The sequence below is a fragment of the Cricetulus griseus genome (assembly GCF_003668045.3).
Source record: "Cricetulus griseus strain 17A/GY chromosome 1 unlocalized genomic scaffold, alternate assembly CriGri-PICRH-1.0 chr1_1, whole genome shotgun sequence".
NCBI lineage: Eukaryota > Metazoa > Chordata > Mammalia > Rodentia > Cricetidae > Cricetulus > Cricetulus griseus.
The window spans coordinates 130,768,855-130,789,686 of NW_023276807.1; the positions used below are offsets into that span (position 1 = coordinate 130,768,855).

At 40.6% G+C, this 20,832-nt stretch overlaps 1 protein-coding gene across 1 annotated transcript in view; it reads left to right on the top strand.

The window, feature by feature from the left end:
- The window catches only part of Nwd2 (NACHT and WD repeat domain containing 2), a 154,905-nt gene that overhangs the window by 68,730 nt on the left and 65,343 nt on the right, over positions 1–20,832 (top strand). Inside the window, exon 2 of the mRNA XM_027390701.1 lies at positions 6,462–6,550. Coding sequence (XP_027246502.1) covers positions 6,462–6,550 — 89 coding nt within the window. The remainder of the gene's footprint in view (positions 1–6,461; positions 6,551–20,832) is intronic.

Genomic DNA, 20,832 nt, shown 5'->3' on the forward strand with positions numbered 1-20,832 from the left:
CTGTATTGTCTTTAACTAATACTCATAAAAGCCAAGCCCATGAAGAGGGTGTGATAGATACAGCTTCTGAGCAGGGAAAGCATTTTGTGTGAGGACAGAACTCAAGGTCAAGTAGCATGAAAATATGTCTAGAAGCCACTTGGTAAATGACAATAGAAGATGGAACTCAGCCAGAAGACTCATTTCCAATTGCTAAACATTCTACTCTTTAGCCTCTGGACCACTGGTGTCCACTAAGGTATTTGATGAACAGAGTAGCTTTTGCTTTTTTTTTTTTTTTTTTGCCTTGAGCTTTATCTCTGGTTGTCATATACTACATCACACTATGGTACCAAAAAAATGCAGGTAAGGTTTAGACATGTAGGAGGCTTTGGGTTCTTCGGGTTGAAAGAGGGACAGTGTGGAACAGATCAAATTCAGAAGACATTTATGGAACAAAACTGACATATTAACAGTGACACAAGAAGACTTAAGTCATTTCTTAGGTATGGAGAATTTATTAGAAGACTATCAAGGAGAAACAGTACTTGAGGAAACTAATGCAAACTTATCTGGAGGATAGTCAGCTAAGGTGCTAGGATACAATAGAGAATCCAGGTAGCAGCTCACATATAGAAAGCTTGGAGATAGGAAAGCTCAGTGGTAGAATCCTCGAGGGCCAGAAACATTGGAACTAGACCACTCCTAGCCCAGTGTGTGTGGTGGACCCTGAACAGATATTCTAATCTCTGTCATGGTTGGAAAAATAACTTGAGCTAACATCCTCAGACCCAAGTTTGGGTGAGGCAGGAGTTATGCAAGGTTCCCATCCAGTGTGGTCATTTCAGGACACCATAAGCTTTGGAATTAATCTCACCTCTTGCTGGTGTAAAATCAACATGTTGAAAAGATCATAAACTTGATTGGTAATTCTCACCCACTAATGTACTTCCTGTGGATTACTCAAGCACTGCAGGTAGATATGTCTATTAGCTCTGAAAGAAACTTCTCAAACCCTAATAGTTGTTGGAGCCACAATATAAATGCAGCTCTTCAGAGACGTGATGAGGTGAGCAGAGGTCTAGCAAACCCAGTGACTCTATATGAAAAATAAATCATAAAGCACCTTGCCTCTGATCTACACTTTGAGGTCCCTTTTGATCCGTGAGATTCTGAGACTTCATTTTTCCTGTCTGTGACATTCAAATATTTTTAATTACTAACCCTCCAGATTTGCTGTTGGTGTGAATCAGGGCTTTTTATTTAATTAAGCAAGCTTATCTGTCAACCTTCATAATTAATCCATCCTATCTTAATTACTTTTCCATTTCCGGATTCAGTCATCATATATTAATATAAATGTAGGAAAATATGAGTCATTTTAGTGATATAAGGATGTGGCATGCCTATTAGGTTTGCATTCACACACTTCCTTCACATATTTAGGAAGGTTCAAAATAACTTAGTAAAAATACATTCATTTCCCAGAAACTCACAAATCTAAAAGGAAAGAAGTATTTAAACTTATTAATTTACCTGATGACATTGGCTTCAGTAGTCAGTGCTCCAGAATGCCTCTCTGAGGAGGTAGCATTGAAGCTAGTACTCTAATGACACAAGAGGTCAGGAGCTGATTACAGGACCAGGCATCCCAGGACACAACAGCAACAAAGGTCCAGTGTGGAAATCTAAGTCAGGACAGTGAAGGCCAGACAGCACTGGGGGTGACATGAACAGACGTGTTGGTAGATAAGCTTAGGGCAAGAGAGCGTATTCAACCAAAGAAGTGTGACTTTAATCCTAGACATGTAATCTGAGCTACACTTGAATACATCAGTCATGAGACACTGGTCAATGGATTGGAGGATTCCAATATGGAAACTGGTCAGAGCCCAAATGAGAACGACTTTGACTTGTACCCCATAGCAGGGGTGAGGAAACTAGATTCATTGAGGCTCTAAGAGTAGAACAAGAGATCTTGCTAATGATCTGGTTGTTGAAGTGTGTATCCTAGAGAAGGAAAAGAACTTTTATTCTTTCATGATGTCACTACATATCTATGGACTGTGATCCTGCCTTTCACCATTGACCTCCCTTCATCCTACCCTTCTTTCTCCCACCAAACCTCTTTTTTCTCATTTCCCTCCCATTTTCATGTCCTTTTGATTTGTCTATGACCTACTATGCTTGATTAGAGTTGTTTTCCTGAGAGTGGGTGGGAGATTATTTGCTTGATCATGGGAAACTTATCAATGGCTAACTCATACACATGCCCCTACCCAACCATTAACTGACTAAAGTTCCTCAGGAATGGATAGAGACTTATGAGCCCCTCCCTAATCCATGAGGAAATGTTGATGGACTCATCTTTTTTATGAGTCTGAGGGTGTTGCCTGCATGTATGTGTACTATACATATGAAAGGTGCCCACACAGGTAAGAAGAGGCCATTGGATCACCTGGAAATGGATTTATGGATGGTTGTGAGTCACCATGTGGGTCATGGGAACCAAATACAGGGGATCTACAAGAGTAACAAGTGCTCTCTACCGCAGAGAAATCTCTCCAGTCCCAGACGGGATGTCTTGCACAGGTAGATACTAGCACTGTGAGCCCATGAGCGAAACAGCCATGTCATGCTGATAAAAAAAGCATTCCTTCCTATATTATGGGTCTTGTGTTCTCTGCCTTCTCTGAGGTTTACTCAGTCTTAGAGACATCCTGTTAAGAGCTGAGAACTCAACAATCACTTATTCCCAGTTTTACCAGTCAGAAATCTCTGCATTAACTAATTTCTACTTCAAGAGGAAGCATCCCTAACTAAGGCTTAGAACAACACTAATTCATTGGTATAAACATAAATATTTAAAAGGCAGTTTGATATCATGTCCATATAGCAAGACAACAGTGATAGACTCTTCCCTAGGACCTAGGACCTTCCTAACCTAGCTTGGACTATTGAACAGGCTTGTTGTCGCATGCATGGATTTTTCCTTGGAATCAGGCCTAGAAATACAGAAGTCTCAAGTTCTCATATGCAGATCTTAGCTTCAAACTTTTAGATTTCTGTGTTGAACTTGGAGTGCCTATAGCAACCAGGAAGTTAAAAGGGAAGAGGGGAGATCTTAAGGGAGACAGGATAACAGGATACAAATGAGATGGAAGCACTGTGAGATGGGGAGACGAGGAGTATATTTATCCAATACTAAAGACATGTGAAAAGGCCATATGTAATCATACTATTTTGAACACTAATTTTAAAATATAACTTAAGGGCTGGAGATGACCCCACCCCTCAGATCACTTGTTGCTTTTGCAAAGGATCTAGTTTTGGTTCTCAGCATCCACATGATAGTTCACAACTGTCTAAACCTCCAGTGTCTGGAGATCTAATGCCTTCTTCTGGCTTCCATAGTCACCAGGCATGTACATGATGTACAGGCATATATGCAGGCAAAATGCACACACACACACACACACACACACACACACACACACACACACAAATAAAATTCTAAAACATACATACACAATATATATAGTGTTTTTAAATATGTTCTTTTAAGTTTGAAGGAAGGTACCCTGAGTACCATGGGTAGATGATGCTGCTCCCAGAAGTTATAAATTATTAAACAGTGCCAGGTGTGGGATTCCTTCCAGATAGTTATTGGTCAGTGAGACTCCAGACTCCTAGAAAATAGTCCAGGCTATTATCATGGCTATTGATTGCCCATTAGAACTAGATGGTGAGACCTTATTGCCAAAGGCACTACATAGGACAGATCACGCTATAAATGAGCTAAAAGGTTTCGCCCTACTAGCTAGATTTTACCATACCAAAAGGTGATATGCTATTGAAGGGTAAAAAGTCATCAAGAGGCCAACCAAACTATAAAAATCTTATGGGTTATAACACCAACCTGCCAAGCTAGATGAGGCCATTGGTGCAATAATGCTATGATAGTTGTGGGGTAACCAACCACTTTCTGGTTGAATTTTAGGCCTGTTGGCTCTAAAGGAGAAAATTATTCCATACGCTTGACATTTTTTACTGTTGTTCTTCAAGGGACTCAGGATGAAACTAGGGCCTTATTTGTGGTAAGCAAGATATCTAACTTCAATGTTTTTATTATATACATCCTTTAACAATAACATAACTTATTGCATGGACTATATTCAAAGGATGATTAATTTTTACAGATGTCTATTTCCGTTGTTAAAGCAAAGTAATCCTTCATGTGGTTGCCTGAATTCAAGTCTGAGTTTGACTTCTTAGAGGCCATCTAACCTAGGGGACCTTTCTTAACACTTCTATCCATTTGGTTTCTTCTCATTGAAAATAGGAAAGCACACACATAATGTTACTTTTCCACAGAGTCATCATTAGTTCTTGCTTAAGAAAATGCACACAGAATTGTTCTGCACACTAAAAGTCATAAGTATTCAATAAATACTAGAGTAGGTCCTATATTACCTTTTCCTTCTTGGATATTGTACATCAAACTCTTGGCACCAAGTAATAAAACTTATAATAACCATTATTTTATGTTCCTTATATCATATGATAATTATTTCATATATCAGACATCAATTTTTAAATTTTCATGGGGATAACCTTATTTAACATAGCTCCAGACTTCCACACACTGTAGTACTTGCTTATATTTGGATTTGGGGAACAGGGTATTTCTTTGTAGCCCTGGCTATCCTGGAACTCTTATGTGTAGAAAGAGCATGCTTCTCTTGAGTTCAGGAGATCTAGTTGCCTCTACCTCTCAAGTGCAGGAATTAAAGGCATAGGCCACCACACCCAGCTAGTATTTGTTTCTTAAATGACCTTTCAGTGATTTCATATTAAAAATCTTCTAAGGCTTTTAAGAGATATTGACTATTATCAGCTTTATTACAAAATGAATGTTTTCAGTTTTTAAAATATGCCAAGGGATAGTGGGTTTCCAATCCCAAGATTACATAACTCACACAAAAGCTTAATGTGCTGCCTCCAGCAATTCTGTGACACCACAGGGCTTACTCAGCATGGTCTGCCAGCATTCTCCTTCCATTTAGGCTCTGGACCACACTGACTATAAGGTAGGAAAAGACCTCACCTGCCCAGGTCACAAATTACCTGAAAACCTTGTTTTCTGCCTTTCCGGTAAACACTGGCTTCTGACAGGCTGCAGAGCTACAGCTGTATCTTAGACCCGTGATTGGTTATTTGCTTCTCAAAATAGTCTTGAGAACAGTAGGAAAATAGGGTAGGTCACTGCAGCATATGGCTCAGTTTTCATGGACAGATGTGCTGCGGAATAACAAGGATATTCTTTTAAGTTATTATCTTTGTTATAAATGAGATGTGTGGATATTTTATATTGTAGCTGAGATTGAGATGCACTTAGCAAATATGCTTTTCATGAGATAGCACATTAACCTACTTCTTGAAGACTGTGGTTCTCATGTTTACTGAAGTCAGTAAAGCAAGCAAGCAACACTCTTGTCAGCAAGAATCTCAAGGATGTCACCACTAATGGCAGAATTTTGGCATTCAGCAACACAGAAAGCTTTGGAATCTCTCTCTCTCTCTCTCTCTCTCTCTCTCTCTGTCTCTCTCTCTCTCTCTCTCTCTCTGAAAAATGTTTAAAATTAAGCACATAATGATTATTGAACGACTCTTCTGGTTTGAGGTTCTCTATTGCTTCTTGCACTTTCTAATAACTGGGAATACAAATATTTTATTTCAGAGTTTCCATGTAATATAGTGTTTATAAAACAATTCCTATCTCTGATACTGCAGAACATCCCTAAGCTCTGACTGGGGAATGTCACCCTGTTAAATAGCCAGTCTACTGACTCTACAGAAAGTGGGATCTGATTGCTGTTATAATGGTTTCCATCCTGTTAAACAGCCAGCCTGCTGACTCTACAGGCAGTGGGATCTGATTGTTGCTACAATGGTTTCCATCTTGTGTTATTCCTAATTATTGTTCTAATTGCATGGATGCTACACATAACTTTGTAAAAAGCTGAATTATTTCTAGACATTATAGGAAATAATAGTATAGTTCAGATATTTGTCTGTCTGTAACTAAGCCAATCAACCTGTATGCTTTTAAATGCTTGTGATGTATTAGACTTAAATATCTGATAGCCCAACAGTGCTTCCTTCTCCTTCTTCCAAAGACAGTGGGGCATGGATGTTGAAAAGTTTGGTGTAAACATCTACCTGGGCATGAACAATCAACTCTACGTTATCAGCTTGCTGGCCACACAGAGCTGGCATTTGAGGTTTTCATCCATCCTTGGACTTTTTTGCACAGGGCCAGTGGATGGATCTCTACAGAAATAGCCAGCAGCCAAAGACCACTTCAGTTCACAACTGAGGTGCCAGTCTTGATTACATATATATTATTGTTTAGTCCTTCACTTTCAAAGAAATATATATGTTGGCATACTCACTTGACACATGTCTGTTTTCTGTTTTAGATACAGGAGCAGAGCGGCAGGCACTCAGAGAAACTGTGTATCCCAAACTTCGAGAATTCTGCAGAGAAAACTATGGGTTGGAATTTCAGGTAATATTCACCTCTTTTTCCACCTTCATCTAGATAAGCAGTGTTTGCTTCTTAGCACAATGTGGGTGCTACAAAGGCAAATTTTAAGTGCCAGATTATTTTTCTTTCTTTACATCTGATAAAAAATGCATGAAAAAATGGAAATGACTTAATTTTGACAGTTTCATATTTATGCTTCTATCTCTTGGACTCTGCCTGGTATTTCTCATATATTTCTTCAAAGCATTTTTATTTGCTTTTTCCTAGTCTCTATTCCTACCAGAAAGATGAAAGTTGCTAAAACTTTAGCCTTAAGCTATTGTCCACAGGAATGTACTGTGTCTAAAATCAGGATCGACTTCCATAGTACTTCCTTTCGGCAGGCAGGCAGCCCTCCCTTCCCTCCTCCTACCTGTTTGTACTTGTGTGGGGATGCCTTCTTCCCTAAGTATTTCAGTGCTGTGTCTTTTCCTAACCCACACTCTCTGTCAGTGTTGCTCCTTCAAAGACAGTAACTACACATATCATTTCTAAAGGTCACCAACCCCAGAAATTTTATTTATTTTGCCACATGATTGAAAAAATGCCAAATGTATCTTGGACATCCAAATCCTAAAGTCCGTGACTTCTAAAGCAAATAGTATTATTTAGTCAGACATTTTCAGCCTCATTTACCATGTAAATCTTAACTGTCAGGTGCTCCCAACTTTGTGTTTATGGGTCAGGTGATGAATATGTAATAGGGCTTCGAGGTAGAAGAGTGCACCATATGCCATTGTCAGAAGAAGAAAATTTCACCCTCCATTTGTTGCCTCCTGGATAAATAGTTTATCTCAGACGACTCACGATGATTTCAAATATGGTTTCGGAAGTAATCACCTCTAAATGGCTTCAATCTTGGTGAACACTGTCAGTCAGCAGTGAGCCATTTTGAAACACACACTGAACAGTTACTCTTAAGTCACCATTTACTTGATAAATAGGAACTTAAATTAAATCCTTTGACATGACTTCAGCAGTGCCTTCTCTGGGGATTCTGGCTATACTGATAACAGCTCCCCAATTGTTACAAACTCGAAACCTGTCAAGATTCCCAAGGACTTAGACATTCTTTGGGGGGACTCAATTACGCTAGGGAGAGAAAAGTGTCTGGGCATGTTAATTGTGGCTTTGATTTTGCGGTGCATCATTTCTGTCAGCAGAGGGAGGAAGGTGTTGAGTACAGAACAGCCTCCACAAAAACTGAGGCACCAACTGGGATCAGCAAAGGAAGAAAATAAAAGGAACAGAAGTGTGCTTAGTAAATTAGAGCTAGCCATGAGTGAAACATGAAGTAGCCAGAGAAGACTAGAAAAGGACACACAGAGTAAGCTGAGTGCTCGAGTGTTGGAGCCCTCAGTGAGGTGCCAGGTGGGAGAGCACACAGCAATGAGCACAGAGCAGACATGAGCCCGGGTGCATTCACCTGCCCGTGCTAGAGTGCAGCATCTAAACCAGGCATGGGAATCGGGCACCTGTGAGATGGTGCTGAGATTGAAGCGAAATACACCAAAGTAGCATATGCTTCTCAGCTGCTAGCATAGCAGAAGCCAAAATGCATGTTATCGGAATCTTCCAAGATTGTACCTTGTACTGCAGCTCTCTGTGGGCAGTTAATTATACATCTTCTCCTGGAAGATATGTTTTCTAGGGAATAGTTCTCTTTCTCCAACTGCAACAAAATGCGGTCCCAGGGAATTAATTCATGAGAAACAGGCTCACCTTCAGTTACGCCTTGAACATCGCAGAAGCAAAGCCCTGAGTCCCTCGGCCACAAAAGCCTCTTCTGCTCTCAATGTCCTTTGTTTAGGAGGCTCTTTCCTCTGGCTGTGCTTTCCTTCCACCCACCCCTCTTTCTTGACTGCTTCTTCCCATCCTTGCCTGCTGGATCCTGCTCATTTTTAGGGCTCTTCCATCTAATCTCAGATCTCTCTTCCCTGCTATCGGACTATAACTGTATGTGCCACTTGTAGCTCTCAAACCTTGAAGACCAACTCCCCACCCGAGCTGGCCCTGGATGTGTTCTTCACTATGAGTTCTCACCCCTTCCTCTTCCTTTTCACAGAAATGCTTCCTTACCATTCCTCTGCCCTCCACTGTTCACAGGCATGTACCTGAGGACCAAAATCAACCCCACTTGTTTCTTTAAAGTCACATTATTTAGCTCTTTGTATAGCATGTGCCACTACCAGGTATTTTTCTTGTTTTCTTATAGATTGGCTTTCTTATCTTTTCCAACTAGATTCTAAATTCCACAATAAGAAGCTCTTGCCTAGCCTCACAGCAGCTTGGCAGCTACATCCCTCATCCTAGGATGGTGACTGTTGTCCGGAAGATTAAATAGGAACTTCCGGCATAAATGTGAACAGAAGAGGAGGCAGTGTAAATTTTACCACCATAAGAAAAGCTTTTCAGATCACCCTGACCCTGACAAGATATGCCACATATCCTCCCTATCATCTTCTAAAACCCTATGCATAATAATCATGCATTTAATTCATTCAAAAGGAGTATACTGAATACTGGCCATGTGCTGGTTGACATTCTAAGTGCTAGAAATACAGAAACAGAGCATACAACTCCCCCTCCACAACAGGACCTATATTGTTGAGGGAGGCAAGTGACAAGCAAATTCCCGGGGTAATAAATGCATCTTATTGAATTAAAGCTGTATGAAAAAATAAAGATGGTTTAGGGGAGTGAGAGAAGGCCAGGTGGCCAGAAAGGACTTGGTGACAAGATGATATTTAAGCAAATATCTGCAGATAGTGACAGAACAAATCATGCAGATGTCTGGAGGAGGAGTCCAGACATAGGGAACAAGAAAAGAGGCCTGAAAAGGAAAAAGGAATGTTTAGAATATTCTATGCAAAAACAAAAAACAGTAAAGAGGCTACCTTTGCATAGAGTGGGTAAGAGGACTAATTCTTGAAGACATCAAAGTCAGGTCATGAACCCTATGAGGCATGATCATGTACATGGAACTTTACTGAGTAAAAAGAGAAAGGTTCAGAGAGATGGGTCAGTGGGTAAAATCACTTACCATCAAGGCCCTGCATAAGTTCCTGCCCTGGTTCCCTCGGTGATAGACTTTATCTGGAAGTTTAAGTTGAAATAAACTCTTTCCTCCCCATTTTATGTTGCCCATGGTGTTATAGCCCAACAATAGAAACCTAATTAAGACACTCACTGAACCCAAAGTTCACCATCTCAGCTAGCTTACCTGGCCAGCAAGCTCCCAGGATCTGTCTGTCTCTACTCTACAATGGTGAAGTTACCAGTACACATGCTTGGCTTTTACTCGGCTGCTGGACACTAGATCTCAGGTCCTCTTGCTTTCACCGAAAGTGCTCTGAGCCACTTAATCACTTTTGTAATTCCCCTCCTCCACTGAGTGAGAGCTCTCAGAAGCCAGCAACGGTTACCATAGCTTATTATCAACATCTCTTATAATATCTGGATCATAGTGGCTGTATAATAAGTGCTGGTTGACTGAACTGAATATATTGAATGAGACTCAGAAAAGGAGAAACTCTGCAGAGCTGTAGAAAACAGAAATCACCCATGCAAGTTATACATACAATTTAAAATTTCCTGATAACCCTGATAATATATTTAATCCTGATAATGTACTTAATATTATACCTGAAGCCAATATATCCAAAATATGTCATCAATGTAAAGAGTGTTCATGAGATGTTTTACATATTGTTTTCATCCTAAATGTTGAATCCTAGTGTATAATTTACACCAAAACACATCCCAATTTGGACTGGCCTCCTTTTAGGTGGTGGACAGTTGCATATGGACAGTAAAGCTCTCATGCTGGGCTGTGCAGTTCTAGATGGTAATGAGCTCCTGGTGGGATTTCCTGACAGGAAGAGGCCATGCTACCCAATGACAGGCTTGCACCTGACAGCAAAAAAGATAGCAATTAGGTAGATGAGCAATAGAGGGAAAGAAGTTCTTTTATGCATGTTAAGTATCCAGAAAGTTATAAAGAAAAAATTGTCGAGCAAACAAAATAGTAATTTAATATTTCCTAATTCTGTTTGGTTGTCACATTGGTGGAATGTGTAATCTGAAGTGGTTGATGTAGTTGATTTGACTATCAAAGGTGTTGTTCTGTCTTGACTCAGTGACTATGGAATGTGATGCAAAAAGACTAAAGCTTAGCAAGGCAGAGTCCTGCAGGATTAATGCTTGAAATTATCTCAAGCAGTCGAAAGAGGCACCTGATGGTCACACTAGCCCCTCCTATTTCCAAATCTTAAGTTAATATCACCTGTCTTATGAATGCCACTGGCTACCTTTTACACTTTTACTAAATATTGCTGACAAAGTAATTTCCCCTACATGCCTTTGCCATGAAGTGCACTGCTTTGTTCTCCCAAAAGAACTCCCCATGTGCTGGCTCTAGCCCTTCTCCTTCAGTCCCTGAGGCCAGCTGGCGTCCCAGGAATGCTGGGAAGTAATGAGTGGAGCCAGCTTCTGCCAGCAGGGAAGTCTTGCCTCATACATGCTTTTTGCCTGGAGGTGACATTGTGATGACATTCAAAGACACAAAGGAAATGGATGTTCATCCCTAGTGAAGGTTCCATCCTGGTGCCCCTGGCAGTGCAGGTCTAGATCTGCCCTCTTGGTGGTCTTCTTTCCTCAACCAGTCATTCCTGTCAGTTTGGAACTGTTTTTTTTTTTTTTCTCACCATCTGCAGACCTGCCTTCCATAGTTGCATGAGGACTTTTCTGTTTTGCATGTTATATCTTCAAAACAGAACCCATTCTTTTTCTTTACCTAGTTTTCCAACAGCTATTAGTTCCCAGTCTCTAAGACATTAACTCTTTGCTCATAGTCAGTCCACTCTTCCACCCTTGTAAGCCTAGCTCCAAACTGCCAGTATTCCCATTGACTCATCTGCTATGGTCCTCCCAGAAGCTCATCTTTCCATTTCAGAAGTCCCTGCCTTGCTTGGAAGTGAAAGTCTAACAGCTTTTGTTCTGACCTCTCTCTGCCTCTGTCATTTTGTTGTTCTTGTCTAGACTGTACACAGCTGCTCAAACAGTCTTCCTTGAAACAATACTTACCAGATTTCATTGAGTCTCAGATGCAGGGCCCTGCACATTTGTAACATTTGAAATTAGGATTCAAGACACAAATAAATGGTGTAGCATCTTTTAACTGGCAGCACATTTCTTTGTTATTGACATATATGATACCGGAGCTGCCTGCATTGATGCTACGTGCAGTGCAGCCTGTTACATCACTTACAAAGCATAGTAGCAACCACATGGGTGTTTCTGTTATATACAAACGTTTAAATGCCAAACCTGCAAATTCCTAGTTCTGTACTCTGGGCACATTGCTTGACATATGACCTGTGGCTGAGTCCTGCATGAAATAAATGGGTCAGTGCCTACCTTCCAGCATTCTTGTGGGAATTAAGTGGAAGAACAAAGAGTCTCTGGCACATGATGACACTTGAGCAATGCTAGATTCCTTGTCTTTCATATTCTTCAATCTTCCTCCTCACTAGGAACTAAGTATAAAGAAGGGGCATACATTCCTCTCTTGGTTTTCTGAGTACCTTAAAAGATCTTTGATGTAGTATCTTAAGGCATTTGTCTCCCTGAGACAGTGGTTCTCAGCCTTCCTAATGCTGACCCATTAACATAGTTCTTCATATTGTGGTGCCCCCCCAACAGTAAAATTATTTTCATTGATACTTCATGACTATAATTTTGCTGCTGTTGTGCATAATAAGGGAAATATCTGATATTCAGGCTATTTGATATTTGTGAAAAGATCATTCTACTACCCTAAAGGGGTTGTGACCCACAGGTTAAGAACCACCGCTCTAAGGGGTATGCTATATCTGGTGTGGAAGGAATGTTGATGGGAAGAATATTCATAAGGCATTTATTGCATCACATACAAGAAAGCATGATGCAGCAAAACAAAACTATGTACTCTGCCCTGGAGTAACAAAATACCTGGGACTAATTTATGAAAGATAGAAATATTTCTTTGAAGAATATTTGTATGATTTGGAAAAGCCAAAATCAAGATGGTAGCAGGTTTGGCTCCTAGTAATGGTGCAGCTTCTGTCTCCAACAGGGAATCTTGATACCTGCATCCTGTGTGGAAGAGGAACACTGTGCCCTACATGGTGGGTAGTGAAAGGGCAGAGCGGATACCTTCCCTCTGAAAATCACCTTTTAAAGCTCTGTCCATAGCACTGGATCCCTCGTGGCCTACATGCCTCTCAAAATTCTCCCCTCCACAGCAGTCATGGTGGGAGTAAGTTTCTGACACTCAAACTTAGGCATTTATTTCCTTTCTTCTGGCCACTTCTTTAGCAAGTTGGTCAGGCCTGTGAGATGCTGCCTCTGGAGCTCTGATTTATAAAGGAAATGGTGGAGGGTCTTGTTTGTGTTATTTTGTTTGGGGAAGACAAAGCTAGAACCTATCCAACATGGTTGTTAAAGGAATAGCAGGAGATGAGGAATAGACTTGCCCCATTTCCTTTCTGTGAGCCTTCCTTCAGAAGGAAAGTGAATTAGTTAAGTGGCAGTAAACATGTAGATCAGTAACTCCCAGAGACACTTTTGCTCTGTTCCCTACAAAAGACACTAGAAGAAGATCACCCTGTAATACTTTTCCCCTACAACTGGTACACCAACACCTTAGTCAAAATGATAGGAAACCATATAGTCAAACTCTCCCAAAATGTCCTCAGTTACTAAGTCTCATGTGGGATAAAATGACCTGGGGTGAATAAGATAGGTAGGATGGATGGAGCATGCATGGAGGCTCTTCATCCAGGGCTGGGGAAGTGGGGGTTGCTCAGCTGAAGAACACCAGCCCCTATTAAGCTGACAAGAAATGACCAGTTTTTAATCTACCAGTCCCAGGCACAACCTGATGGACTGTGGCCAGAAATGCACTTGGCATCCATTGTAGATGTGACCAAGAACTCACATTTTCCCCTTCAGGATGTGAGGTCCCATGGATGTCATCTTAGTGAGCAAAGGGGAAGTCAAGACTTGCCAAGAAAGCTCCATGAATATGTCATTCTTGACTAAGCTTTAACAAGACAGAACTAAAAGCCCTCTTTATCCTACCAAAGCAGGGGATGTAAATTTGGGCAGGAAGCCCAAACTGGTTTTAAGCAAAATAATTAAGCAGCACTGTCTATGTACATCAAAGTTTCAGGTTGCATTAATGTGTGTGAACCTCAGATTAGCATGGCCTTAAAGATAGTTAATGTCTTTCTTCCATTGCTTCCACATTCTATCACCAAAGCCTTCATGCTCCATCAAGCCAGTCTCTTCTATACATGTTTTTCTTGTTTTTTTAACTGCAAAATTATTTGCTCCATATATAGCATTTATTCCATGTATCTTGGTCATATTCATCTCCCTCTCTCTCCAGCCCCACTGAACCCTCAACACAACTTTATGTCTTTTAAAAATAACCCACAAATGCAATTCATGTTTCCCAAGTTCTCATATATATGGAGCCGGGTACTAAAGCATAGGAAACTGACCAATGGCCAGCAGGAAGAATTTCCTTGTCCATCCAAGATTTATTTCCCTATGTCCTGTAACCAGAGTCTGTGGTGTCTTTAGCAATAGGGTCTTTTCTAGTTATGGTAAGAGGTTGAGAGCAAGAAACGAAGCCTGTCTTGTTTGGGGTGACATCATCATGTAAGGACCCATGTCCTCTGGGAACAGCATTGTTTTACACTTGTGGGAACATCTCTGCTGGAAGTCCTTCTTTTACAATATTTTAATAGCTTAAATCCCATGGGGTTTCACAATGCTTTTTCATATATGCTTAATGTTTGTGCATCTTCCCCTACCCTCTCATCTCTTTTTCTGCCTGCTCCCATCTCCACTTAAAACTTTAGCTCCCAATATTCCCCTCCCAGTTGTTCTTTCATTTCACGTATGTTCTACTAACCCCTTTTATTATTTTTTTTTACTTTGCTTGCAGAGACATAGATCCCCATGTTGTTTCTTCATGGACACTTCATTTCTGTTAGCCTCTCCCCCATAACCCACTGCCAACTGCCTGCTCAGGAATCTCACTCAAGATGTGTTTTGTCCCCTGAGTTACCAACATTCCTTGCAGGCTTTGTAATTGGCACAATCTGTTATGGTGCCCTTGGTCTGCACTGCACCTTGTCAACTAATCACCTTTCTCTATTTTCTCTTTATCTAACGGATGCTTCTGTCTACCGGGAAATGCACAACTCTTCATTGAATCGCATCACTTCACTCAGGCCAGAGGTCTAATTTGTTTAGTCACTTCACATTTCAGTGCTGTCCATCAGAGCCTAGCCAGGCCATACCAAGTTGATATTCTCTGGGAGTATAAATGTGTTCCATCATCCATCTCCTAACATCATGAGAGAGCCAGCTTATTAAAGAGAAAATAAATAAGGATGACAACAGGCAAGGGAAGAAAGAGAGTATGTACATGACCTTCATTGTCTAGATTTAATCACAGTTTCTTCAGCATGCAGTAGCTACTCTGAGTGGTCAAGCCTGACTTCTTATACATTATTATTGCTCATTTTGGTTTCTGCTCAGAGGCGATCTTGATATTTCCTCTAAACATAGAGTGGTGGCATTGTAGGAATATCAGAAGAGCAGTTATTCTTTGCTAAGCATTAATTTCTGTTAAATTTTAACTGACTCATTTTTCCACAGCAGTAGAAATAACCTAAGAAAATTTGTCCTTTAGTAAACAGAATGAGAAATAGTCCCCAATTTTCAGATGACATTTAAGTGTCTCAGTTGAATGCACTCATCACAAATCCTAAACATGTAGTAGTCATGTTTTCCATTATTATTTTTCCTATGTCTACAGAACATTTTAGTAAAAGGATATGAAAGCTTCACTTTGTCAATATCTAGGTAGAGACCATTGAAAAGTAGCTAACCACACTTTGCTTACCTCAGGAATAAAGCATTGCTTCTACCTGGTCCTTATGCTCTTTTGACCCCCTGAAGTTTATATCATGATCTTAATATCATTACACAAGCAGTATATTACGCAGATTTTGCCTTTGCATTATTGTCGCCAGAAGAGGCTATGTAGCTATCTTTTAAGCCCCCCCCGCCCCCCCTCCGCCGCCGCGCGCGCACATGCGCGCGCGTGTGCGCACACACACACACACACACACACACACACACACACACACACACAAACACACACACACCTGTATATTACCTCCTCATGAATGTCTACTCTTGATCTCATGAATCAGGATTGTTTAGGGGTCCTAGAGCGCTATCCTCATATCTTTGGATACTTACTGTGATGATTAATATTGTCAATTTGAAAGAATCTAAAATCCCATAGGAGACAAATCCTTGGGCATGCTTGTAAGGGGTTATCTATATTGGGTTAATTAACATGAAAATATCTACCATAACTGTGTATGGACCCATTCTATAGGCTGCATTCCTGGACTGAATAAAAAGGAGAAAACTAGGGCTGGGGAGATGACTCAGAGGTTAAGAAGAGCAATGGCTGCTCTTCCACAGGTCCTGAGTTCAGTTCCCAGCAATCCCCACATGGTGACAAACAACCATCAGTAATGAGACGTGATGCCCTCTCTGTCATGTAGGTGTACATGCAGGCAGAACGCTGTATACATAATAAATAAATCTTTAAAAAAAAGAGAAAGCCTGCTGAGCACTAGCATTCATCTCTACTTTCTAACTATGTATTATGCAATGTGAGCAAGTGCCTCAAGCCCCTGCTGTGATGGATTTCCCCCTGAATTGCAAGTAAAAACAAACCCTCCCTTCCTTAAATTGCTTCAGTCAATTCTTCTATCACAGCACAAGTAACTAAGACATTTAGTGAGCCCACACTGCCTCAGGAAGAGTTATATGTATAGCAGTGCCAGTGTTGAACAGTACTGACCCAATGTCGCTGCATCTCACAGGGCATGTAGTCATGAGCTGGCACTGACCCATGTGATACTGCCAAGGGGATTCAGGTGCTCTGGGCATGCATCACGGGGGAAAGAGCCCAGTGCTTACTGTCTAGAGTTATCAGAAAGACTGCCTAAGCCTAATCCTAAAAGATGGATAGATGAGGAAGATAGAAAAACATTACAGGAAGAAAAAAACACATTCTCATGGACAAATTTGCAGAATTATGTAGAGTTTACTACTTATCATGGATTCACCCTGTATATTGTGAATTAATTTGTTTAATCCTTGCTATGATCCTAGGGCATAAATTCCATATTTCTCATATTTGGGTAAAGAAACCTAGAAATATACCAGATAGTGATCTGCTATAAATGAGAAGCAGAGTCAAGATTTAACCCAGTCAGACAGCTTCACACCACTTCAGACCATACTCTGTCACTGTGCCCAACTTGCATACAAACCTGTATAAGTATACATAGAGCAACTTTCCAAATCTCATCTCCATCCCTTGCCCCCTTTGTGACTTGACAAATTTCTTAACTAATCTGTCCTTTCAACTCTTCACCCCTAAAGCAGGAAGTTGCTCTATGTTGTGTCTGATAGTTTCAATATAAAATGCTGTGCCCTGGTTTATATGTTTGAAAACTTGGTTAGTGGCCAGTGGGACTGTTTGAGGGGGATGCAGAAACTTTAGAAAGTATAGCCTAAATAGTAGATGTTTGCCTCTAGAGACAGACCTTGAGAGCTACAGCTTGTTACTCTCAGTCCTCCCATCTCTCTCTCTCTCTCTCTCTCTCTCTCTCTCTCTCTCTCTCTCTCTCTCTCTCTCTCTCTCTCTGCCATTTAAGAGGTCACTGCAAGATCCTGCAGCCATGGACTGACCCAATCCAGGCACCATAACTTCCCTACTATGATGGACTGTGTCCCCTAGTCTGTGAGCCAAAATAAACTTGTTCTCCTTTAAGGTGTTTCTGCCAGGTATTCTGTGACATTGAAAGACAAACAGCCCATCAACTTCTGAGTAATGTGATTTTGATATTGGAAAAAATCATCTGCCTATAGAAAGGTCAGAAGGCTAGAGGAAGTAGAGGAAGGGGTGATGAAATCAGATAAATAGCTACAGGAGATTTGCACAGCCATGCAGAGTCTGTAGAAATCCCAGTGATGGGCAGGCACACGGCCAAATTTGGAGTTTTCTTTTGGGTATATTGGTGCTATCCAACATCCTGCCACTGATGCAAGCCAGTCCCTGCTTGCAGTCAGCCTAGCTTAGATGCAGCACACATGCTTACCAACTCCCATTTTGTTCCTACTCTAGCCCTGGAAAATTCCAGTCCCTTGACTCTGTTACCAGATGTGTAGAGCTCTCACAGCCATGGGCTTCATGTGAGTGTAGGCTGAGTTCTTCTTCCTAACACACACACATACACATTAAAGCTGTCCAGAGGCTCCACCCTCAGGATGTGAGCGATCAGTTTCAGTGCCAAGAAACTTTGATAGAAGCAGCCTCTGCCCTCCTATTGGTGAACACTTTCTTTCCAGTAATCAGAGAGATACGGTCTATGATTGTAATAGGCTTAAATTAGGACCTGCTTTTTTTTGTCATCACCTATTTTGATCGTTATATGACCCTCAATCACTTACCTCATGACCAAGAACATAATCGCAGGTGATGAAAAGTGTTCTCAGTAGTCCTAGTAAAAGTGAAGCTGTTGCTGATAAGAACTTCCCATTGTCTTGTAACTGCAGCTACAAGTTACTCTTCACAGAGAATTACTATGTGCATAGCCCATAACTCACCATTGCTAAGAGAGCCCCATAAACCCAGTCTGAACTTCAAAACTCTCCTCTGTGAGATGAGTACTCTGGCAAAGGGACACAATCACGAAGCCAGTTCCAAGCAGTGTTGCCTGCAGCACTGTGGCTCTACTAACAGTAATGTTGGTACCATTCAAACTTCCCACACCTGCTTTGTCTTCTTTTGAATACTTGAGTTGTGGTAAATGTCAATGCTTTTAAGAATAGATTGTGTGTGTGTGTGTGTGTGTATGAGAGAGAGAGAGAGAGAGAGAGAGAGAGAGAGAGAGAGAGTTAGATTATTTTAAAATGCTAACAATTTAGTTAAGGTGCAAAATAATGGGCCTTATCATTCCATTTACTCATATTTGCCTTGTCAAGACTCTCTCTCACTCTCATCCTCCTCCTACTTTCTCTCTTTAAATACTCCTGTTTTCATATCTCTTTCACACACACACACACACACACACACAGAGAGAGAGAGAGAGAGAGAGAGAGAGAGAGAGAGAGAGAAATATACATTGCTAGGTCTAAATTCTACGTGAGATAAAATATGCTATCTTGTCTCAGACCATTACTCACTTGTTTCCCCTCCATTTAGTAGATTCTAGACTGGCCTTTTTCAATGTAGACACGCATTCCCTCGATATGCTTTTGTAGCAATGATTAATCTTGCAGAGCTAAATTTACTTGACCTTAAACATCTGTGAAACAAAGGAGCAATAGGAAGTCTTATAAACCTAGAAGCAGCTTGCTCTCTCAGCTGTTGTTGGAAAATATATAAACAAGTGGTAGAATCTCCACTTCTACCCTACCTTGTAAGTTCATTAGATGACGATAGACAGATAGATAGATAGATTCTTCATATGAAAAGAAACATGTAAGACATGTTTGTGAGTCTGGCTTATTTCATTTAACATCATGATTTCCAGTTCCATTTTCCTAAAAATGACATAATTTCATCCTTTATAGAGGAATAAAACTCATTATATATATATATATATATATATATATATATATATATATATATATATCATTTTCTTTGTTCTTCTGAGGATGGGCAGTCCAGGCTGTTTCCATATCTTGGCTGTAGTGGATAATGCAGCAATAAACATGGATGTGTAAGTATTGCTGTGGTGGACCTACCCAAGTTTCCTTCAGTTGTATTCCCATGACTGATAGAATTGGATCATGCGCCAGGTCTGTCCCTCATTTTTGAGGAGCCTCCATGCTTATTTCCAGGGTGGCTGTACAAGATTGAATTCCCAAAGGCAGTGCATACAGGTCCCCCTTTACCCACATCCACACTTTTATGTGTCATTGGTTCCTTTGATGATAGTTATTCTGGCTAGAGTTCGATAGAATTTTGATGTAGTTTTAATTTACATTTCCCTGAGGGATAAAAGGGCTGAGCATTTTTTTTCATAGTTTATTGGTCTTTTGCATTTCTCCTTTTGAGAACTGTCTATTCGCTTCATTTAATCATTCATTGGTAAGATGACCTGTAGAGTCCAATGTTTAGTTTTTTTGTTCTTTACAGGTTCAAGCATTATTCCCTGTTTGATATACAGTTGGCAAAGATTTTCTTCCATCCTCTCACTGTCTGTTCACTCTGTTGTTTCCTTTGCTGTGCAGAAGGTTTTTTAATTCCATGTGTGCCCATTTGCCAATTTCTGTAATTATTTCCTGAGCGATCAGAGACCTTAAAAACTGTGCTTGATGTGTAAAGACCAGGAAAACTAGAGACATCCAATTTTTTTAAATCCAAACTAACTATAATGTGATAAGATTGTTTTTAAGTGTGAAATGAGATCATTCCCAAGGAGGAAATGCCTGAAGCAAAACAGCCACTATGTGAGTGTGGAGCCTCCAACTATGATTAAGAGCAACAGCTTTCACTTCAGGATGGGATTTGTTTTAATAATAATAATAATAATAATAATAATAATAATAATAATAATGTGGGAGACATGGTTCAGTTGAGCAGTGTAAGCATGAGGACATAAGTTCAGATCCCAGCACCCACATAAACAGCTGGGTGTAGCTTCAATTACATCTATAATTCCAGTGTTGTGGTGGCCAAAGACAGGAAAGTAAGAAGGCCTTACCAGCTGCTAGCCACCAGCGAGCCTGGCCTCCAAGTTCAGTAAGTGACCCTGTCTCAAGGGAATAAGCCTAGATTAGTCCTCCACTAACCTCTAGTCATGCATGTAGGCACACCCACACATAAAAACTCTCTCTCTCTCTCTCTCTCTCTCTCTCTCTCTCTCTCTCTCTCTCTCTCTCTCTCTCTCTCTCTCACACACACACACACACACACACACACACACACACACACACACACACACACCACACCATATACAAATAATATCAGTCATGTAATCTCTGACTTTTGTGTTTCATATCTAGGTAATGTGGAGAAATTTGTCAAGAAAACATTTGGTTAAACATTTTCTCAAGGGCTCTTCGCAAATAACTTTAGGACACTGTAAATTCAAATTTAATTGTTTTCT